General features: G+C 36.5%; 1 protein-coding gene across 3 annotated transcripts in view; it reads left to right on the top strand.

Moving 5' to 3' along the window:
• Positions 1–21,845, top strand: part of CSMD3 (CUB and Sushi multiple domains 3) — a 1,073,312-nt gene that overhangs the window by 294,206 nt on the left and 757,261 nt on the right. For all 3 annotated transcript variants that reach the window (XM_036263876.1, XM_036263875.1, XM_036263874.1), the window contains exon 5: positions 2,561–2,768. In XM_036263876.1, the coding sequence (XP_036119769.1) occupies positions 2,561–2,768 (208 nt within the window). The remainder of the gene's footprint in view (positions 1–2,560; positions 2,769–21,845) is intronic.

The raw sequence follows: 21,845 nt of genomic DNA, 5'->3' as shown, positions 1-21,845 counted from the left end.
TTCTGTAGTGATAAAGATATCAAACAGCAGTGCTGGGCAAAGAACTTGATACAAGAACTGGTAAGAGCACAGGTTTGTATGCTAGAAGATCTGAATTCATATCCTTGTTTTCAAGTGGAAGGCAATCCATTTTTAGGGTTGAAGTTATTTTGCTGTAAAATAAGAATTTACCTGGAGTGATCTATTTTACGAGTTACTTTCCATTTCATGTGTCATACAGAGAATGTTATTTGTATGCCCTGGAGCTCAGGGAACACAATGTATTATTTTTAAAACCATGGCTGAAATATTTAAATGTCTATTGCAAACCCATAGGGCTGCATTTGGGAATAAAGCAAATTTCCACGGAGGATGAATACATGGAGCATATTTTCATTTGACCAAGTACAGGACTTTTGTTAGGGATTTCTGGCCTGGAATTGTCTTATATTCCGCCCCAGAGGCTCACCTCAGGGATGATAAGAAACAGTCAGAAACAAGATGGAAATACATGATCCTGTACCCATGTAATGAAGGAGTAATATAAGCAGCCGGCAGAGAAACACATTCACCCATGAGGGAACTGATTGGGTCATCTTTGAGGGTAACCATGAAAAGGCTCATGGGCAAAGGAGCCATCATTTTTTAATCATCTGCCATAGTTCTTGGAAACCTGTACCAAATCAGTACCAGGCAAATGAAAGTGTTCATGTTCCCTGATTATTTCCAACCTCAGGAGGAATCACAGAGAGTAGGGGTGGATGAAATACTAGGAAGAAAAACAGGGGGCAAGAGCCCATTTCTCTTCCTCACCTCTGCCCCATCTGTCACAAGCCCAAGCTATGGGGAGCAAAGAACCTTAACCCAAACGAAGTAAAATTTTTGTGAGTGACTACACAGGACTAGACACATTAATTGATTAATTGAAAATATTGATTAAAAAAATGGAGAAAGTTCTTTCTTTAATCTGGGTGTAACCTGAAATATCATGTGTCTACTTGCAATTTTATCTGGAGCAGGGAAATAAATAGCTCACAGAGCTCATTGGAGTAGGTTGTATATCAGTTCCACTACAAATACATAACAGTGTAATATTTTATTTCCAAACCTTTTTTTTCAACATTGGTATTAGTAATGACAAGAAAAAGAATAGAACTAATTTGTGATTGAGGATGAGGGGGTGTTTACCAGATAGGTATTGAGGCAAGAAATTGTGTGCTTTGGCAAGACAATTATAGTACCATGTCTCATAGTCTGGATAGGACCACTCGTTCATTTTAATTACTCAAAAAAATTTTTTTTTAATTGGTAGGACTTGCAATGAAAAGAAATATCATAGTTACGTGGTCTATGATTAAATTTAAATATTTTAAAAAGTAATATATTTATGCTTTTAATCTGTGAATTGTAGAATTCAATGGATAGAGCATGGAGCGGAAAAAAGTTAATGTTATTTGATGCCTACAACATAGTAATAAAGTTATCCCCAGTCCCTGCCCATTGCGGAGTTAAATAGGATGCTGCCCATCTCTGTTTATGAAAGTTGTGCAATATTATCCTTTGCATGAAATAATAATTGGTCATTACAGAGACAGATTTTCCCTCAGACATTTGACTTAAATTGGAGGAATTCCCTGAGTGGATCAAGACAGCAACATAAATCTTGAGACAATTTACTGCATAAGTAAACTAGTAACTTATTAACTTGACTGGTCTAAATACTGTTATGATTAAGACAGATTTTATAACTTCAGATTCTTTTTGAAACAAGGAGCTTGATTTTATACTTTTACACTAAACACAGATGGTCATGTAACCCCTCTGTTATTATACAAAATTGGCCATAAATAGGCTCATGGAGGATTTAAAGCCCTATTTGGAAAATGAAGACCATAGGTCTAAAAGTATAGTTATTAGAAAATTTACTTATAATATTATATATACATATATCATATGAATACTGAGAAAAATATATTTACATTGATGGAGTCATAGGAAATATATTACCAATGATATATTAGTTATTACATTATTATTCTTTAATAAAAGTTTCCTGGATATATGGTGTATTTTTATTTAAATTGCATTTTCACAAATATCTTAATAGCTTTTAACCATGCCATTGACAAAAATACTACATTATGTTCTCTCTCAAATTGTTTCTTGATTTTGTACTTAATTACATTAAAAAAATAAAGCTCAGCCCTACAATAAACATGCACAAAGTAATTAAAGATTTCTCATCATAGACCTTAAGAATGATGTTTCTTTTCTTTTACTCACTTCATCAGCTAATCAATGAACAGAAAATCTTGGTTCTATTATCCTGAGATCAATTGGAGTTTAGATTTTTACTTCCTTTTATTGCTGTTTCAACCAATGGCTGTAACATTGTCAAGATATGGTTTATATTTATATATGTGCTTAAACTTGTTCATAGATTTCTCATTTGATTAAATCTCTATTAGATAACACGCACTTGCTATCACAACATTTGGGCTGTTATTTTACTCAAAAGTGTTAAAAGACTTGCATTTCTCTTAATGACTTGTTTCTGAACATTCGTTCTTGTTTGTCACAGCTGAAGATGCGTGTGGGGGAACAATGAGAGGATCCAGCGGCATCATCTCGAGCCCCAGTTTTCCTAATGAATACCACAACAACGCTGACTGCACTTGGACCATTGTGGCAGAGCCCGGGGACACGATTTCCCTCATATTTACTGATTTCCAAATGGAAGAAAAGTATGATTACTTAGAAATAGAAGGTTCTGAGCCACCTACAATATGGTAAGTAGATAGCTTTTATTAACCTAGCACTGATGTATTTTCCTAAGACAAATTGGGGATCAAAAAATAATTCTGTGTGGGGCTTTGAAGGTTTAAATATTTGAAAGAACTTACAGTGAACAGGAAAAGTGTAAGTGGCAGCTGTCAGAGCTAAGGGACATTTTGGAAGATCGGGGCATTGATATATCAAATAGATTGGAATTTGTAAAGACCGAGTTTTCCATCAGTATTTCTTTATCACTCTGTTAATGAAAAGTAATGTGACTTAATCAAAACTTGTATAAGGAAATTAAAATTATTCCTAATGTAATCTATAGTTGTGTTCTTTAGAATGCTGGTCCATACTTGATGGTTCCTTTCAAATTAATTGAATAGTCCTGAAAGAAATTTGGCTGTTTTTGTAGTTAGATCTTTTGTGTACCCTGTCAACTGAAAGCAAAAATTAAACAGTATATTCTGAGTAGTGTGTCTTTCTTTAGAGACTCAAGTCATGTTCTGAAGAGTCTGCAGTTTTAGAACATAATCTTAAAATATAATAGTTCTAAAAAATGTTTCTTTATGCTGATTTAAAATTTTGAATGCATTTACATTATTATAGGGTAAAGTAGGTTATGAATCAGTAATTGAGTAAAGAATGATGAGATTAGTGAAGGAAAGAAATAATATTAACACAAGGCTAGGAAAGGCCTTTTTAGCCATGTAAAGGATTTGATAAGAACAGTGGGAATGTATTAAAGTGTTTTTTATCAAAAACAATTACATGAAGAAGTCTGAATTCTGAATTTTCAAATGATTATTCTTACCTATGTGTGAAGATTGATTTGAAGTGGGGCTCAATTAGCTGTGGGAGGACCACTTAAGAGGTGATTGCTGAAATCCAAGAAAAAGCCGTAGTAGCTTGAGTTACGATGGTATGGATGGAGATAAAGAAGCAGAATGAGTTGAGAGATATTTAGGAGGTATATGTAAAAGCCTCTGTAGTGGATTGAAGAGTGACAAAAGAAAAGGCAGTGCTCAAATAAAACATCATTTTCTGACTTGTACAAATTGGTAAAGATGTATTGGAAAAGGTTGAATGGAGGTCAAGTTTGCATTGGGAATGCTATGGATATTGAAATTTGTTTTAGATGTATTTAGTTTGAAATATCTTTTAGATATTCTATTAAAGCCATCTAAATAGATCAGTATGTCTGTGTATATGAATCAGGAGCTCTGAGTAGACGCATAACTGATCTATAGTAAATATTGACGGTAATTGAACCAAGAGACGTCAGTAATCATGGCTAGACAGAATCAGGATGGAATGAGAAGGCAAAAATGGAGAAGGACTGTGTCTGCACATCGATAACATATAAAACCCAGGCTTAGGAGGATGATCCATCGAAGGAGCCTGAGGAACAGCACTCAGAGAAGCAGGAGGAAAAGTAAGGGAATAAGGAAGGTGTCACACAGGCGTGGGAAGAAATGTGAAGAGTAGCCAACATTGTGGACTGCTGATAAAATAACATCAGGCAACATTTTTTTAAAAAGTGTATTCCTAGTTGGCCAGGCTTCAGTAAAGGTACCAAGTGTTTCTATTATCTTAATAGATGCCTTTTAAGATAAGACAAAAAGAGCACACTTAGCTATACTTACTTTTGTTTTTTTGTTTGCTTGTGCTCTCTGCCTTCAGGCCCTCAGTCCTCAAGGTTATGTAACTTTAATTCTTCGAATGATAACTCCAGGCCTGGGCGCAATAAACCCAGCAGAATTCTGGTTCAAATGTTTGAGAAGTAAAAAAAAACAACAACAAAAAAAAACTATTTATTTTTTTAGAAATTATTACTTCTAGAGTGGTACATATTTGACTCATATAAAGGTAGATGATTAAAGTTTCAAAGGGTTCCTTCGACTTGACTTCCGTTCTCTGATTGAGGGACTTAGAACTCACCGCTAGCTGCTATACACTATTGTTTTGTTCCTGAAGTTGGGGCAGTGATTTAAGGTTTACTGTAGCAATGGAGCTGTGGTTCTGCATACTCCTACTTATCCATGGTAAGACTTGGTCAAATGTTTGTAATGACTCTATAATTTTGAACTACCCTTTTTATTGTGGTAAGAATATTTAAGATAAAATCTCTCAACAAAAATGTAAGTGTCTAATACAGCATTGTTAACACTCAGTGTTGTAAAGGGGATCTCTGGAATACCTCCATCTTACACAATTGAAACTTTAAACCTGTTGAATAGCAACTTGCCATTTCCGCCTCCCCCATCCCTGGGCAAACACCATTCCGCTCTCTGCTTCTGTCAGTTAGATGCCTCATGTAAGTGGGTCATGAAGTATTTGTCTTCTGTGACTGGCTCATTTCACTTACCATAATGTCCTCAAGGATTTCCTTCTTCTCCAAGGTGGAATAATATTAATTCTTTTTGTATGTATATACCATATTTTCTTTATCCATTCATTATGGTTGTCTCCCTTTAGACAAATTAGATAGGGTACTCGTGAAATGAAAAGGTGTCAGAACCAGAAGGGATTATAGGATGCTGCTGGTGAGTTCTTCCCATTGAGGGTGATGACTCCCAAGGTTCAAGGTGAATACTGTGAAATATAGCATAGGGAATATAGTCAATAATATTACCATGACTATGTATGGTGTCAGTTGGATACTGGGTATATCAGGGGGAAGGAACACTTTATAAACACACAGTGGTTATCTAATCATTATGCTGTCCCTATGAAACCAATACAAAATAATACTGAAAGTAACCTGTAATTGAAAAATTAAAAATTAAATAAATTAAAAGACTAATACTAAAACAGAAAATTCTAGATGAGAATCGACATCTCCTAAAACTTGCTCCAGTGTACTTTTTGATAAAAGTATTTCTTGTTGTAATGCTTACAACCAGGACTTTCTTAGAAAAATATACTATTTATCAATAAAATATTTAAAAAACCTGAAACTTTGACATACAAATATAATAGCATGCATTATTCTTTTCAAATGTAGCCTGAAATCAATATTATAGATTGTGTTGATATTTAAATATAATTTTTCTCAAAAGAGTTAGACATTCTTCTGGGTATTTGAGAATGCCTAGTGTGGATAATTTAGAGTTTTTAGTTCCTTTAACTATAATTTTTCTGCTTTAAGGAAAATTCAGTTGCCAGTGTAGCAAGAATAGTTAAATAACGTATTTAAGTTTTTCTCATCAATGGGAAAAATAAATAAAAGAGTTACATAATGGCCCTGGCTGGTTGCTCAGTGGTTAGAGCGTCAGCCTGTGGTCCAGAGAGACCCGGATTCGGTTCCCTCTAAGGGCATGTACCTCAGATGTAGTTTGTCCCCAGCCCTGGTTGGTTGTGTAGGTGGCAGCCACTCGATGTGTCCCTTTGACGTCGATGTTTCTCTCTCTCTCTTCCTCTCTTTCCCTCCCACACTATCTGAACAAAAAAAGAAAAAATGTCCTGGGGTGAGGATAAAAAAAATAAGAGGTACATAATGGTAGATGAAACCAGAATTAACACAAAAAAGAATTTTCAACAGTTTTTAATCAGGCAAGTTCCATTTAAATGCAAAACATTTCATCTCTAACTTAAAAAATTTTGTTTTTGAAAAGTTGAAACAGACTCATATATACAGAGAACAGGCTGATGGTAGCCAGAGGGGAGGGTAGCTATGCGAAAAATACGAAGTGATTAAGTAGTACAAAATCACAGTTACAAATAGTCATGGGGATGTGGGATGCATCATGGGGACTATGGTCATCTCTGATTTTGTTAAGATGCAAAAAATATTAGTTGTTAAATGCACATTACATCATTGATATGAAAACATATATAATAAAAATACATAATTTTTACATATATGTATATAGTTACTTATGACAAATATTAAGTTATTAGTGTGGAGGAGAAAAATCCTTTAGTGATGTTTTTATACCTTTAAGAACCATACATTAAATTTTTTGTTACATCTTTATTAAATAAATTGCGTTTCTAAAGGGTAACTATATATAGAATCAAATAAATACCTGTTCTGCTTTTAAATTTAAGAAACATATTTACCTATATAAAATATTTTCATTATGGAATACATCAATAGAAAGGGAAAAAAGATATATCTGCTTTCAGTTTCTTTTTCATCTTGTGTGGTCTTTTATAAAGACTGTAAAACTGTATGAATCTCTGAAATTAACCTAAAGCTCTGTTATATGGAATATAAGACTATTTTTTTTATCTTATTTAATCCATAGGGAAATAAAACACCATCTTGTAACTATTATCCATGAGACAGTCCCACTATTACTTTTGATAATTCCTTGTTCTCCTTTCCTCCTCTCTACTTTAATAAAGTATTCTCATGAGTATTACCTAGAACCACTACAACTCTGAAACTCTAAACTCTAATATTTTTCTTGCTTAATCTCTTCATCTGTTTTAATTTTATCATAAACTCTGGTGTTTGTCATATTCATTTTCTGCAATTTATTAACCTGTAATGTAGCCTTAGCCATGGAGAGACACAACTCCGTTTTATTTTTATCCTCACCCAAGGATATGTTTTGTTATTGTTGTTTTGTTTTTTTATTTGAGAGAAAGAAAGGAAGAGATGGAGGGAGGGAAGTGGTGGGGGAGGGGGGGAGAGAGAGAGAGAGAGAGAGAGAGACATTGATTGGTTGCCTCCCATGCTCCGTCTGACCTGGGATAGAACTTGCAACTGAGGTATGTGCCGTGACCTGGAGTGGAACCCACAACCTTTTTGTTGTATAGGATAATGATCCAATCAACTGAGCCACCCAGCCTGGGCCACACTCCATTTTTGACAAGAGAAAGATGTGAAAGAGCCAATGTATCTGCATTTAAATTTTTATGTGTCGTGACCAGAAATTGAGATACATTCTTTCTGGTGTTTGCTATTTTCTCCCTGACCAAGGAGGCAAAGTAATCTGCTGAGAGTAAAAGGAGATAATAGGTAGGATTTATCTGAACTATCTTCTGTGGATAATAGGAAAAGAAACAAACAACTAGGGAAATCAAAGGATCGCTGGGCAGTGTTTTTAATCCAGTTGGGATTTTTGCATGAGTTTATAGTGGCAACAACTGATTAGTTTGCATATTTTTTCAACCCAGCTACTTAGATGCAAGTACAGAAAGGTAGTCAATGGCAGTCCTGGGACATGGGCTTTAGGGCAGTGGAGGAGGAGTTGGGAGGAGCTGTACTGGAGGAGGCAAGGAAGTGACTTCCAATGGCTTTTGTCTCTTCTAAGCACACTGTTTTCTTCCATTAATTTAATTATGTCAGTATAAACCAGTCTTTTCTGAGAGTTGGTATACAAAGAAAAATTCTAATTGAGAATCTAAAAATCTATAAAATACAGTATGATGTAATGTTTGAATAATATATAGGTTATCATATCCTCTATATATGTTTCTAATACACACAGACCTTAAGCTGAGCTTTTTTAAAACTTTGAAATATGCAAAATTTGTTCACTTTAACAGAACGTTTTTCTAAATAATTTCATTTAGTTTAAATAAAGTGAGACTATGCTTTTGACACAACCACCTATGATAACTCTTTTCTTTCTACAATAAATATTGTGATAACACTTGACTAATGTCTAACTCAATTAATTCTTATATAGAAAATGTTTTGTTGTTGTTTTTGGTCTCTTAAAAATTCTTATAGGCAAATTTTTTATCCCAAGATGTTTTGATGCTATATAGCTTCTAAAATAATTATTTGTATTATTTATTATTTACATAAAAACTAAAGCATAAAAGTTAAGCAATAAAACCTATTTTGAACTCAGTTCTGATTGAGTGAAAGACATGATCTATGTCTCTTCTCTGCACTGCGCCCTCTACTGCCCTGAACCTGATCTGCCTGCTGACTACTCATTTTCTGTTCAATACCCTTTCTACACTCACTCACATAGTTTAAACACAGTCAATCATCATAATGATTATGAAGGGCAGGGCCTCGTTCTCTTTTTGTTCTGTTTTATTTTCTGGAGTAAGCATGGAATAGTAGGAAGAATGAATCTTGCAACTTGATGTTAATTTTTCAATTCAAGAGAAAGTAGATGACAGCTTTTGGAGGAGGCTGCAAAGTCCAATTACAACGGGTCTATAAAGGAAGGCATGGAGACTTTAGCCATGTTTGCGATGTAACACATAAATCCAGCAATTTTAGTAACATTTGGCGTCTGCTATATTTGAACCTAATGATGTTTAAAAATTAATTTTTGTTATCTTTCATGAAGTAAAATATGTTCAAGGTTTTTTCATCTATGTAGTCAACAGGATAATTATATGTTTATTTTGCTTCATAGAAAATATGTCAGTGTTCATTATATTATTAATTTTATGAGCTAGAGTACATAACACATGTTCGCAGTCCAAACTTCTTGTGGGGAAATTTTTCTAGAAGAATAATTGTCTTTATTTCGTTAGGTTTACATGATTAGTAAAATGAAAAACCTTTTTGTTACAGCAGAGCTTGGCTGTGAGTAAGAAAGAAGATTAATAAATTGTTCCAGGGATACTATGACCAAAAATAAAACATTAAATTGCAGAGGAAGAAGAAAGAGTAATGATGAGAGAAAATTATGTATTGAGAAAGAAGAGCTTACATAGCTGAGAAGGACAATAGGACCCCAAGAAAGTCCCCAGGGAGTTATGACTCAGGGAGATATCCAGGAAAATACATGCTTAATGTTCAGTGTTGAGATACATGCTCAGCTGGATGGAAATTTATTCCCTAATCTCAGGCTTGGGGTAATTGTTGGCAGTTGAAATCAGCCTGAAACATTTGCCCCAGTAGTTGAAGAGAGATTTACTACCATTCAACATATCCTAATGTGTATGGTTTATCTACTGTTAAGGAAAGTTACAAACCTGTCTGTCTTCTCACCAAGTTGTAAATTATCAGAAAAAGAACAAAGATTTTTCTAACTTTGCATTTTTGCCTTGTGGTGTGTAATGTGTTGTATAATTTCTCAGGAGATACTAGGTTTAAACCATGGGTGTCTTAGAAATAGAAAACAATGTGTGTTACATGATAACTTATTTTATATATATTTTTTTCTTTATTGATTTTAGAGAGAAACAAAGGAGAGGGAGAGAGAGAGAGAAACATGGATAAGCGAGAACATCGATTGGCCTCCTCCTGCATGCCCCCCACTGGGGATGGGGCCCACAACCTGGGCATGTGCCCTGACTGGGAATCAAACTGGCAACCTCTTGGTGCATGGGTCAGTGCTCAACCACTGAGCCACACTGGCTGGGTTTAAGTGATAAATTTTAAAGGATTTTTGATTTGGAGAGGATTTTTATAAATTATCTAGTTTTGTGTTTTAAGCAATATATATATTTTTAAATATTTTTACTGCCTTTTTTTTTAATTAGAGAGAGAGAGAGGAAGGGAGAGGGAAAGATAAATAGAAACACGGATGAAAGAAATATCTATTGGCTGCCTCCTGCACACTCCCAACTGGGGATCAAGCCTGCAACCAAGGTATGAGCCCTGACTAGGAATCCAATCAGCGACCTCTGGGTGCATGGATAGATGTTCCACCACTGAGCCACACCAGCTGGGCTTAAGAAATATTTTAAATTAAATTTGAGTTCATGTACATGCTTAAAAGAATACTGATTCAAACTGAAAATTCTGTAGCAAGGAAAATTCAAGATTCAAGTCATACTTCCAAACTGCTCAAGAGGCAGAGTATAATATCACTCAAGGAAAAAAAGACTAGACACGTGTAAAAAACAAATACTTAACTTTCCAAGTTCATTTGTAGGTGCTTATATTTTAATGAATGTAAATAAAGCCATTCTATTTAGTAGAAATTCCTTGCATTCAGACACATTATACAAATTCATGACATATATTCTTAACATGAATGTAATAAATTATATATACACACAGGCACGTATGCTTCCATTACTAACTTTGTACTTAATTTACCTGTGTCATAATATCTATTTTTAATAGAATTTTTCTTTTTTAACACTTCTTTCTTTCACAACAATAATTTATCAGCCACTATAACTCCTTGTAATGATAAATTCCAAAAACTTCATGGATTACAGTTTTTGAAATTATCCCACTAGGGCTTGATTGAAGGAACGTGACAGGATCGGGTATTAGAAATCACTGAATGCTGGTTTGCTCCGAAGACACTTTTCTGAGTGAGGCCACGGATTTGGACCATTATAATAAAGCTGAACCTGTCTCCTTAGAGCAGGGCAGCATAATCAAACACAGAAACCAGAAGCTGGTTTAGGTGTTTACCATGTCCCATTGCATGCTGCCCGTGCCCTAGCAATAATGGCATTTTTCTGTTTCTTAAAATAGGACATACTTATTAATTTCTTTGCAAGTACTATTTAATTTTTCTTAACATTCTGCCCCTCCTTCTCCTTTTTAACCTGACTACTGTTTATTTCCTCTTCTAATCACAGCTTAAAAATTATTTACTTTGTTATATCTTCCCTGGGTATCTAAAGTAGGTAAAATCTTATGGTTGCTCTTCCACAATACTGTCTACATTTTCAATACTTATCAGACTTTTAAATTACTTGTTTAATGTCTATATTCCTTAGATACTATAATCTCAATGAATGCAGATACCATATTAATTTAATTTTTAAATCTTCAGGCAGTGTACAGCGTATATGATATGCCTCATGTTTATTCAATGAATAAATAAATGATATTTGATTATTTTATGTCAGAAAACATGTCACCATAACAACATTTTCTCTCCCTGAAATTAGATATTTATGGTAAGACATGTTGTAATTAAAGCTTGCTTGGAGAGCACAGACTTCGAACAGAAAATGGCAGGTATTAGTTTTAATATTCGGAAGCTACTATAGCAACTTTGTTCATTCCAGAGTGACATACTTGCCAAAGGGGTAAGAATGATGAAGTCTATGGGTTGTCGAACTGCTTCTTTGGGTTGATTTTGATTTCTGGGACTCTTCATTCCTGATGATGTAAACTGGACAAGTTATATTCTGCTAGGTTAAGATTTTACTTCCTGACGTTCATAGTCCATCTTTGCCTCATTAAGATTCTTCACAGGTCTTTTTGATTGAAGTTTGAGTGTTCTTGTATTCCATATATATACCATCTCTTGCCTAGGAAAATTAATCTTGCAGAAGCCTAGATATATACTGTATGATAAAAATTTCAGTTTTCATTGATTCAACAAACACATCAGTCTTTGTCCTGGTAATATATTTACACTGGTTAATAAAATATTCATGACTTCTGATCACATGGAGAATATAATCTATTATCTTCTCCATATACCTTAGGGTATTAAACACTAATGAACCATTCATGAATAGTCCATTTGATCTTGTCATAAAAATAATTCTTGTTATTATACAATATTTGTATGATTTTCTTGATGATAGGACCACTGGTCTGCTGTAATAAGAATTATATACTAAGATATAACTGAAAATCATCCTGGGATTTTTATTTTTATTTATTTATTTCAAAGTTTATTACTTTGTACTTAGGTAGTTGAAACTTGAACAACACAGAAGTTAGGATAATGGATGCCCAGTGCAGTGGAAAGTCTGTGTATAACAATAACTCCCCAAAACGTAGCTGTTCTTTAGTATCCATGGACAATGGGTTCCAGAACCCACTGAGGATAACATGTATAAATGCTCAAGTTCCCTACATAAAATGTCACAGATCAATTCATATAGTCAACCTTTCATATCCACGGACTTCCCAAATGTGGATCAAAACATCTATGTGAAGGTGGCCAACTGTTTGGTGATAGATGGTAAGCAGACTTTTGGGTATGATCACTTTGTAGCATATACAAATGTCAAATTATATTGTACAGCTGAAGTTATATATTATTTTTAAATGATTTTCCAACCATCTCTTGATAAAAATATGATTAATTATTAGATGATTAAAATTTTACATCTTTGTGCTTCTGGTGACATTATAGTTATATATTATCCTCCTAGACTTTCCCATGTAATAAAACATGCCTCAAATTATTATAACCATAGTTTACAGTTTTATTACCTCTCTTTCATTTGGTGTCCACTCTACCCTGTAACTAAGAATATGCTTTAATAAGATAAAGTTTGCTCAACTTTTATTTATAAATGTTTCATTAACATTTAGAGCCCGGCTGGTGAGGCTCAGTGGTTGAGCATCGATTCATGCACCAAGAGATCGCCAGTTCAATTCCCAGTCAGGGCACATGCCCAGGTTGTGGGCCCGATCCCTGGTGGGGGGCCTGCAGGAGGCGGCCAATCGATGTTCTCTCTCATCGATTCTTCTCTCTCTGTTTCCTTTCCTCTCTCTAAAATCAATAACAAAAAAGATATTTGAAAAAAAAAAAAAGACCTTTAGAGCCCAACTGGTGTGGCTTAGAGGATAAAGTGTCATCCTGTGGACTGAGAGGTTCGGGTTCAATTCCTGGTCAGGGCACATGCCCAGGTTTCAGGCTCGATCCCCAGTGCAGCCGATTGATGTTTCTCTCTCACATTGATGTTTCTATCTCTCTCTCCCTCCCCCCTCTCTAAAAAATAAATTAAAATATATTAATTTTTTTTAAAAAAGACCTTTAGAAATACTTTTTAAGAGTAGAAATCATTATGATGTACATACATGTTATCTCTACTACTAAATTGTTGCGTAATTTGAGGCATAAGATTTACTCTGAGTTTTACATCTCTCAGGATTTTCCTTATGCTTTTGAATATTTAATAAACTTGTTAATATTGTTTTACTGGGTATTATGGCATTGCCCTCTATCTTTAATTTATTATTTAAATTATTCAGAATTGCCTTGGCCAGTTCGATTCCTGCTGGGGGCACGTACCAAAAATAAAAATAATAAAATAAAATACAAACAAATTATTCAGAGTTTATATTGTAAAGTGTTAGACAAATGTTAAAGTCAGTTCATGTATTTGGCTTTGACAGGGGCGGCAAGGATATAGATAACTTGCTGAATAGGCATCTAGATTATTATTATTTCTTTTTAATCCTCACCTGGGGACATTTTTGCATTTATCTTCAGATAGAGCAGGAGGGAGGGAGGAAGAGAGAGAGAGAAACATCCATGTGAGCGAGACACATCGACTGGTTGCCACCCACACGACCCCAACCGGGGCCGGGGACAAACTGCAACGGAGGTACGTGCCCTTAGCGGGAACCGAACCCGGGTCTCTCTTGTCTGCGGGTCGACGCTCTAACCTCTGAGCCAAACCTGTCAGGACGGCATCTAGATTCTTAACCTAGAACACTATGTAGATAACTTGCTGTGTATATCGCATCCATGAATTTATCTTAAATTCTTGCTGAATGCATTTTGATTTTCAAGTTTTTATCGTCACATGTAAATAGAGATCCATGAGTTTATATTTCACTTTACTTTTGTAATCCTCACCTGAAGATATTTTTTACAGATTTTTAGAGAGAGAGAGAGAGAGACATCAATGTGAGAGAGAAACATCTAGCAATTGCCTTCTGTATGCACGCCCCAACCAGAGATCCAACCCACAACCTAGGTATATGCCCTGACCAGGAATCGAACCCGCAGTCTTTCAGTGTACAGTACAACCTCCAACCAACTGAGCCACTTGACCAGGGCAAACTGTCAATTTTTAAAGTTGGCTTCCAGTGGAAACGCTCTATAGGAATACAGTAGTTGTAGAGATCAGGGGAAATTATGACTGCTTGATTCAATTTTTTTTGTTTTGTTTTTTTTAGAGAGAGAGGAAGGAAGAGAGAGATAGAAACATCAATCGGCCGCCCACTGCAGGCCCCCTGCTGGGGATCGAGCCCACAACCCAGGCACATGCCCTGACGGGAATCGAACCAGGACCTCAGTCCATGGGACGAGTCTCAGTTCACTGGGTCACGCTGGCCAGGCTGATTCAGTTTTTTTTTTTTTTTTTATCCTCACCTGAGGACATTTTTCCATTTTTTGTTCAGATAGAGCGGGAGGGAGAGAGAGGGAGAGAGAGAGAGAAACATCGATGTGAAGGGACACATCGAGTGGCTGCCACCCACACGACCAACCAGGGCCGGGGACAAACTGCAACCGAGGTACGTGCCCTTAGCGGGAACCAAACCCGGGTCTCTCTGTACCGCAGGCCGACGCTCCAACCGCTGAGCCAAACCGGCCAGGGCCTGATTCAGTTTTTTATCTAATATTTCCTGTCAAATTATATTTGATTAAATTATAGAATTTACAAAAGTAGACTTTTATGTTACCAGTAAAACATTTTGACCTTTTCAGGAGGTCACTGGGACATTGAATTTTCTTTCCTGGGTATATTATCATTTATAACAATGGCGTGCTCTGCAAATATTTTTCATCTATTATTTGGTTTCATATAAGGGTCAACATGTATCTTAATAATATTGGGTGACACTTAAATAGATTGAGGTAGATTAATTTCCCTGAATACTATAAACATATTTTATGACTGCTAACTTTAACAATATTTTTTCAAATACTCAATTCTTTTTCTCACTGTTGTGAAATGAATTAGCCGAAGCTCTGTTAGTTCTGATATTACTTCCTATATTTGTGTATTGAAGCTATTTCATGACAATCTTAATCAGAAAATATTTAATACTTAGGATGATCATATGAGATATTTCAGATGTTTAGAATATTTATAATGCAGGAAGGATTATACTTAGCCTGTTTGAATAGATTGAATAACTAAGGGTAATGATTATAAATAATAAAAGGAAAAAAATGTGGTTCAAGATAAGTAGACATTTAAAATAATTAATGTTCTACCAACAAATAAATAAATGATTGCTTATAGGTAGTAAGTTTGTTTCTTTGAAAATATTTTTACATAGGTGTAGGCAGTTGATTATTGGCAATAAAGAATTCATGAAATCAATAGTGATTGTTCTAGATGATTATTGAAATACCTTTTAATGTGGCTTTCTATTTCTATTGGCAATCTTTTTAATATTTGCCAAGTGTTACTAACATCAAATGTTATGTTCATCAAACGAAACTTCAATCTACCCGAATTTTGTTTGAAGACAGTGCCTGCTAAATTCCAGTTGCTTAGCTACACATTCATCATTTCACCCATAAAAATGCATGTCACCATCAAAATTAATCTTATAAGAAATGAGATGCAGTGAATGTCTGAGAATACTATTTTACCATAGTATCTAAACTATGTAAACATAAAATACCCCTTAAAGTAATAGCCAAGTACAAAATTATTCCTTTTAATATGTGAAGGCATAATCTGTAGAAAGCCATTCATGACCTTGGGATAAACTTTTCTGGAGAGGTTAAGTCTGTGACTTAAACACAGTAGTGCAATATTTTTGTGGGTTATAGGGAACTCCACGGCGATAAAACAAAGTACATACAGCTATAAGGAGTGTCACAAAGATAATAAACACATGGCCTTAGCTTCCTTAGCTCTATGGTCTACCCAAAGTTCTAACTATAGTATGTGAGATTATATGATACATAATTTCAATGATTAAACCTCTGTTTGGAGCAGGAAAAAAAAAATCTAATTTCCTAGTTATCTAGGTACCTACAAATGACGTACCATTAAAAACGTGGTGGAAAAGTATGCCTTAAGGTTATACATCCCATAGCTCTTGATAATATTTCGTTCCAAATTGAAATAACTTAATTACATTCTCCTAGGATCCATTTTCAGAGTAGGTGCAGCTGTTGCATTTTCTGTTTCAGAAAGACAATTATAATTACAGGCAAGTTGCTTAAGGTTGAAGTAATAATGTGTTACAATTTTAGAGAAACAGTGAGAGAGTACACATAAGAAAATCTGGCAACAAGTTTATTTTTTTTAGAGAGTTATTTAGTGTTTACTACATACCAGGTGGTATCCAGTCAAGATCATAATCTGATAAAGAAAACGTGTTTAAATAAACTCTTCTGTGAGAGGTTCTCATATAAAGTATATCTGGGGCGACACAGGAGGAAGAGACTGGCTGAAGGATTTAAGGGAAACTTCAGGTAGGGAGTATATTTCAATAAAGTCTTAAAACAAGGCTTAAAATAAATTAGGACAGCAAGACCGGATGCCATGCCATGGCTGGATGGCCCAGCTGGCTGGAGCATCATCCCCTACAGCAAAGGTTGTGGGTCCAATTTCCAGTCAGTGCACTTACCAAGGCTGTGGTAATTCCCAGTACAGGTGCAGGGTGCATATGAGAGACAACCAACTGATGTTTCTCTCTCAACTGATGTTTCTCTCTCTCTCTCTCTCTCTCTCTCTCTCTCTCTCTCTCTCCCTTCCTCTCTCTCTAAAACCAATTTAAAGGATATCCTCTGGTGAGGATTTAAAAAAGATGGCACATAAGAACTAAAATTGGTCACTATTCCCCAGAGAAGACACCCTTAAAAACTGTGAAGGACCAGAAATTGTATCCTACTTGTCAGCTCACAAGTTAGACTGCCCCATTTTCAAATATGCAGGAGACGACATTAGATACCTCGGTCAGATCCAATGGGTTTTATTAATCACTGCCCAGAACAGGGTGAACTTGAGATTTGTCAGTGTTCCTTACCCCATTTCCCGCAGGGTGACATGAAGGAGACCCAGTAAGAGCTGCAGGGGCAGTGGGTTCCTGAGTTGAAGACACCTGAGTCTGTTGTGCTACACAGTAAGAACTGTCTGCCTTTTCTCTGGAGTGAGGTGCTCTATCTTTCAAAGCTATGGAAAAACCTACCCTTTGCTTCAGAGAAATATATTAACTGTATATTCTTAGGCTGTTTGTGGAAAATTTTAAAAGCTAGTCTGGAAATCAGGAAGTCAATGCACCTAATTAAGAGATGCGTAGAAATGAGACAGACTAATTGTCTCCCAACAGAAACAACCAAATGTAAAATCTCTAAGAGATCACATAGTTGGTTGTGTCTCAGGAATACTGAGAAGTCTCATCTGGATAAAGGATAGCATGCTCTTTGTTCCATGAAAAGTGAAAATTCCAAGGAGATTACTTGATCATAAAGATCATAGCATGTTTTACTAATGCATTTGGCTTCTATTCTGAAGGTTGATTGGGTGGATGGGAACACATAATTATTTTAAACAATTTAATGGCATAATCAGACTTAAAATTGGAAGTATCATTGTGGGTGTTCAGTGAGGGTGGAGAGGATGTAGGCAAGCATGCTAGATCAGAAGATTTGAAAACTGGCCCCAGTAACTGATGAAAAGAACAAGAACCAATAAAGCTATACTCAGGATGAAGTGGGGAGGGTGATGTGAATTCAACTTAGTAGACAGTCTTTGCTATTTACAAATAAAGTAAGATGGGATAAAAGAATGGAAGAATTGAGCATGTCTAAAAGCTTTCTGATTCTAAATAAAATTATGAATATAAGAAAATGAGTAGTTTAATGAGAGAAAAGTATATGATTATTTAAATATTGACTTTCCAAAGAATAACACAAGAAATGCTTGGCGGAAGAGATTTTGAAGTTGAGTGAGAATAATTATGAGGAATCATGGATGAGTTTATAGGAATACCTGAGCTCAAAGGAAATTAGTGGAATAATAAAAACTGGGTAGAGGGACCAACCCTGAGATATGGGCAGGAAGAGAAATTAGTGAACAAAATTGAAAGTTGTAAGAGAGGAAGGAGAAGAACTACCGTCTCAGCCTGCCGGGATCAGTGCAATGCAATGAACCTACAACCACATGCTGGTTGGAGTGAGGGGGAGATTTGCAAGGTAGCAAATGCTCCACATCTCTGGACGCAGTCCCATTTATTTGCAGACTGGTACCCCCAGGTTACAAGTGGATTTAAGTAGATTATTTCCTTGAGATGGCATTACTGCATACACCCTAGCTTTGTCTCTTACTTTTTAAGGGAAGAGACCTTGAAGCCAATAAATAACAAACCCTTATTCACAAGCAAATGTCGCACCCAGTACACCTGGGCCGGGTTCCCCGCCCCCAGCTAGGACTCTGAAAATGCATTAACACAAGGTTGAGTGCTTAACACATTTTCCAACCCCCCAACTCCACAAAGAACACAAGAGCCCTGGCCTGTTTGGATCAGTGGCCTGCGGTCCTGAGAGACCCGGGTTCGGTTCCCACTTAGGGTCTGTACCTTGGTTGCAGTTTGTCCCCCGCCCTGATTGGGGTGACGGTGGCAGCCACTTGATGTGTCCCTTTCACGTCCATGTTTCTCTCTCTGTTCCTCTCTATCCCTCCCACTCTACCTAAACAAAAAATGGAAAAATGTCTTCGGGTGAGGATAAAAAAAAAAGAACACAGAGAGAGAGGTTCTTTGGGAGCAGGGAGAGGAGACAGTTTCAGGGAGGATAGTGTCCATGAGGGCTGAAAGTTAGGAAAAATCAAGAAAGAAGTAATTAGAAGGACTTGGAAACGAGAAGATCCTCAACATTTTTTGAAACAAATCCATGCCAATTTTCTCTTTCTTCTTACCAGTTTGGGGGATGGTACAGTATTTAGTTAGATGTATTCACCTTCCAACACTCCCGGGCAATTATAATTGCCATGTGAAAGAATTTTGGTCAATAGAATCTGTGTACAAGTCACTGAGTTTTGACTTTTGGGAGAGAAATTTGAAAAAAACACACTTGGTTAGGATTTTCTTCGGCTATGTCCCTGCGCCTTCTGCCCTCCCTTCTGGCTGGAAATGTGATAATGATGGCTAAAAGGGTAGCAGTTATATAATTGCAAGCCTGCTGTTGAAAGCCATCATTATGTATTAGTCAGAGTGTAACAAATTAGTCCTGACATTCCAGGGGCTTACTAAACAAAGGTTTATTTCTCACTCAGGCAGTTAGTTGTAGTATCATCTCACTAGGGCAGTGATTGTCAACCTTTTTCATCTCATGTCACATATAAACGAATCACTAAAATTCTTCAGCACATTAAATAATATTTTTTTGTTGTTGATCTGACAAAAAGAGGTATAATTTTAATCGATTTACAGAAGATAATAATAATAGTAATTATACACCATTTTTGTTCCAGAGTGACTTTTAAAAATATCAGGCACCTGTACTTGTATATAAGGATTTCTGGCCAAGAATTAACCGATCAGATTCAACCGTAGTAGAAGACATGGCCAGTACGATGCAGCTCTGTTATTTGACCGATATATTTATGGTTCAAGACAGGGCATTCACACTGGATAACTGTTGTTGGCTGTTGTCGTGTGATTCTTTGACAAGCTAAAGGAAAGCAGGTCAGTGCCCCTGACTAAATAGCGAGATTGCATGTTTTAAAAATTCCTGGGCCTGGTTGAAAATCGCTGCCCTAGGACAACTGCCTTTTAAACAGTAAGTCCTTGGATAGTGGCTGGGGAATGTAGTCAGCTACTACCTTGCATGCGAGGTTACAGCTCAGGACTCTGAGCCAAGGGAGGGAAGAAGCGAGGTCAAAAGTGCCGGGAAAGGGCTTTTAACTACCTCAGCTTGAAAGGAACACCAGACTCCGCTCTTAGTCTGTTGGCCTGAACTAGGCACATGGCCTTGCTCAGCTGCAGGAGGCAACAGAGTATACAGTCTTCAAAGTGCTCAGGAAGCGAGGAGTACTGGACAGCAGGGAGCAGTAGTGATGCACTCCTCTAAGGGACCTTAAGCAATGTATCAACCCTGTACTGCCCTCCTCTGGAAATCTCGCTGTATAAGAAAATATATTCCTACTTATGAGGGCTACTAGAAGTCCAGTCTTTGTGTCCAGAAGCCAAACAGAATTGTAACAGATTTAAGAAATGTTTCATTTACTTCAAATTAGCTCCCAAAGATACATTGGCTTATACTCATGGGATTTAAAATGTTAGATGTTTTTAGTTCAAAGTCAATATTACTCAAACAAAAGCAGACAGCAAGAGCACCAGAACTGAGCGGGGCACGGGAACAGAAAAGAGAATGTTGTCGCAAGCTTGCGAACGGGGTCTCCGAGAAGGGCCTCCGCTCTGCTGTGTCCTGCTCTGTAAGATAAGGGGACTTCCCTGGAACACGTTAGGCACGTATGTATCCATTCTGAACTACTGGGTATCATTGTAAGTGCATGCCAAGCTTAAAATAGCTTGTTCTAGAGCATTAAATTAAGTCACTGTTGAAGTAATTTAGGGAGCTTAATAAAATTTCTTTTATGTGGTCCTCCGAGTTCATATATATCAGAAAAGTCCTTTGTTTTCTCTACTCTTTTTTTTATTTGTTCTTTGGTTTGCATGAAACCTTGACTGAGTTGCTGAACTCCAAATTACTGCTTCCTTGTCAGTAAAATAGCATAAATATCGAGGCCCACATCACACCTGGCAAGGTTTGGGAGCAGGTTTTCTTGCTAGACTTTCTCTGTTCACACTGTTTCACCTCTGAATTGGCCAGTCACAAAGCCATCAATAGTGGGATCATCAAAGTCAAATGGAAAATCAATTATTCTGTTGTGTTAAATTGGGAAAGACCCAGATACTTTCAAATATAATAGAGACTTCTGCTGGCACAAGAGGCTCAGTTCCAACAGTCAAACATGACTCTGGATTTGTACTTCCACAATATGAAACTGCGGTTGTGGGGAAGAGTGTCAGTGACTTTTCTATCAAGGAAGCTGATGATGATGATGGCCTAGTCCTAAGGACCAGGTGTGTGTACCGCATGGAGATGGGTAGGGAGTGTAGGAAGACTGGTTTTGGACCTTTAAGTCAGCTACCCTGCCAGATGTGGAGAAATAGCCCCATAAATGGCTCTGGGTTTCACCGGTCACTTTAGGAATGCTTCTCTTATGGAGAAGAACTAAAAATAAGTGGGAGGGAGAGCAAGACATGTGTTGCAGGTTGAATTGTATTCCCTCCAAATTCATGTATTGAAGCCCTAACTCCCAGAGCCTCGAGATGTGAGCTAATTTGGAAATAGGGTCTTTGCATAATTGAGTTAAGTGAGGTGATTAGGGTAGACCTTAATCCCATACGACTGTGTCCTTATGAAAATGGGAAATTAAGGCACAGACATGCACGTAGGAAGAATGCCACATGAACGCCATGGCAATGATGAAGATGATACCTTTACATGCCAAGGAACCCCAAATTC

Source organism: Molossus molossus, unplaced genomic scaffold (assembly GCF_014108415.1).
Source record: "Molossus molossus isolate mMolMol1 unplaced genomic scaffold, mMolMol1.p scaffold_m16_p_16, whole genome shotgun sequence".
In the NCBI taxonomy this organism is placed as follows: Eukaryota; Metazoa; Chordata; class Mammalia; order Chiroptera; family Molossidae; genus Molossus; species Molossus molossus.
The sequence above is the reverse complement of the archived record's forward strand: the minus strand, read 5'-3'. Positions and strand labels throughout refer to the sequence as shown.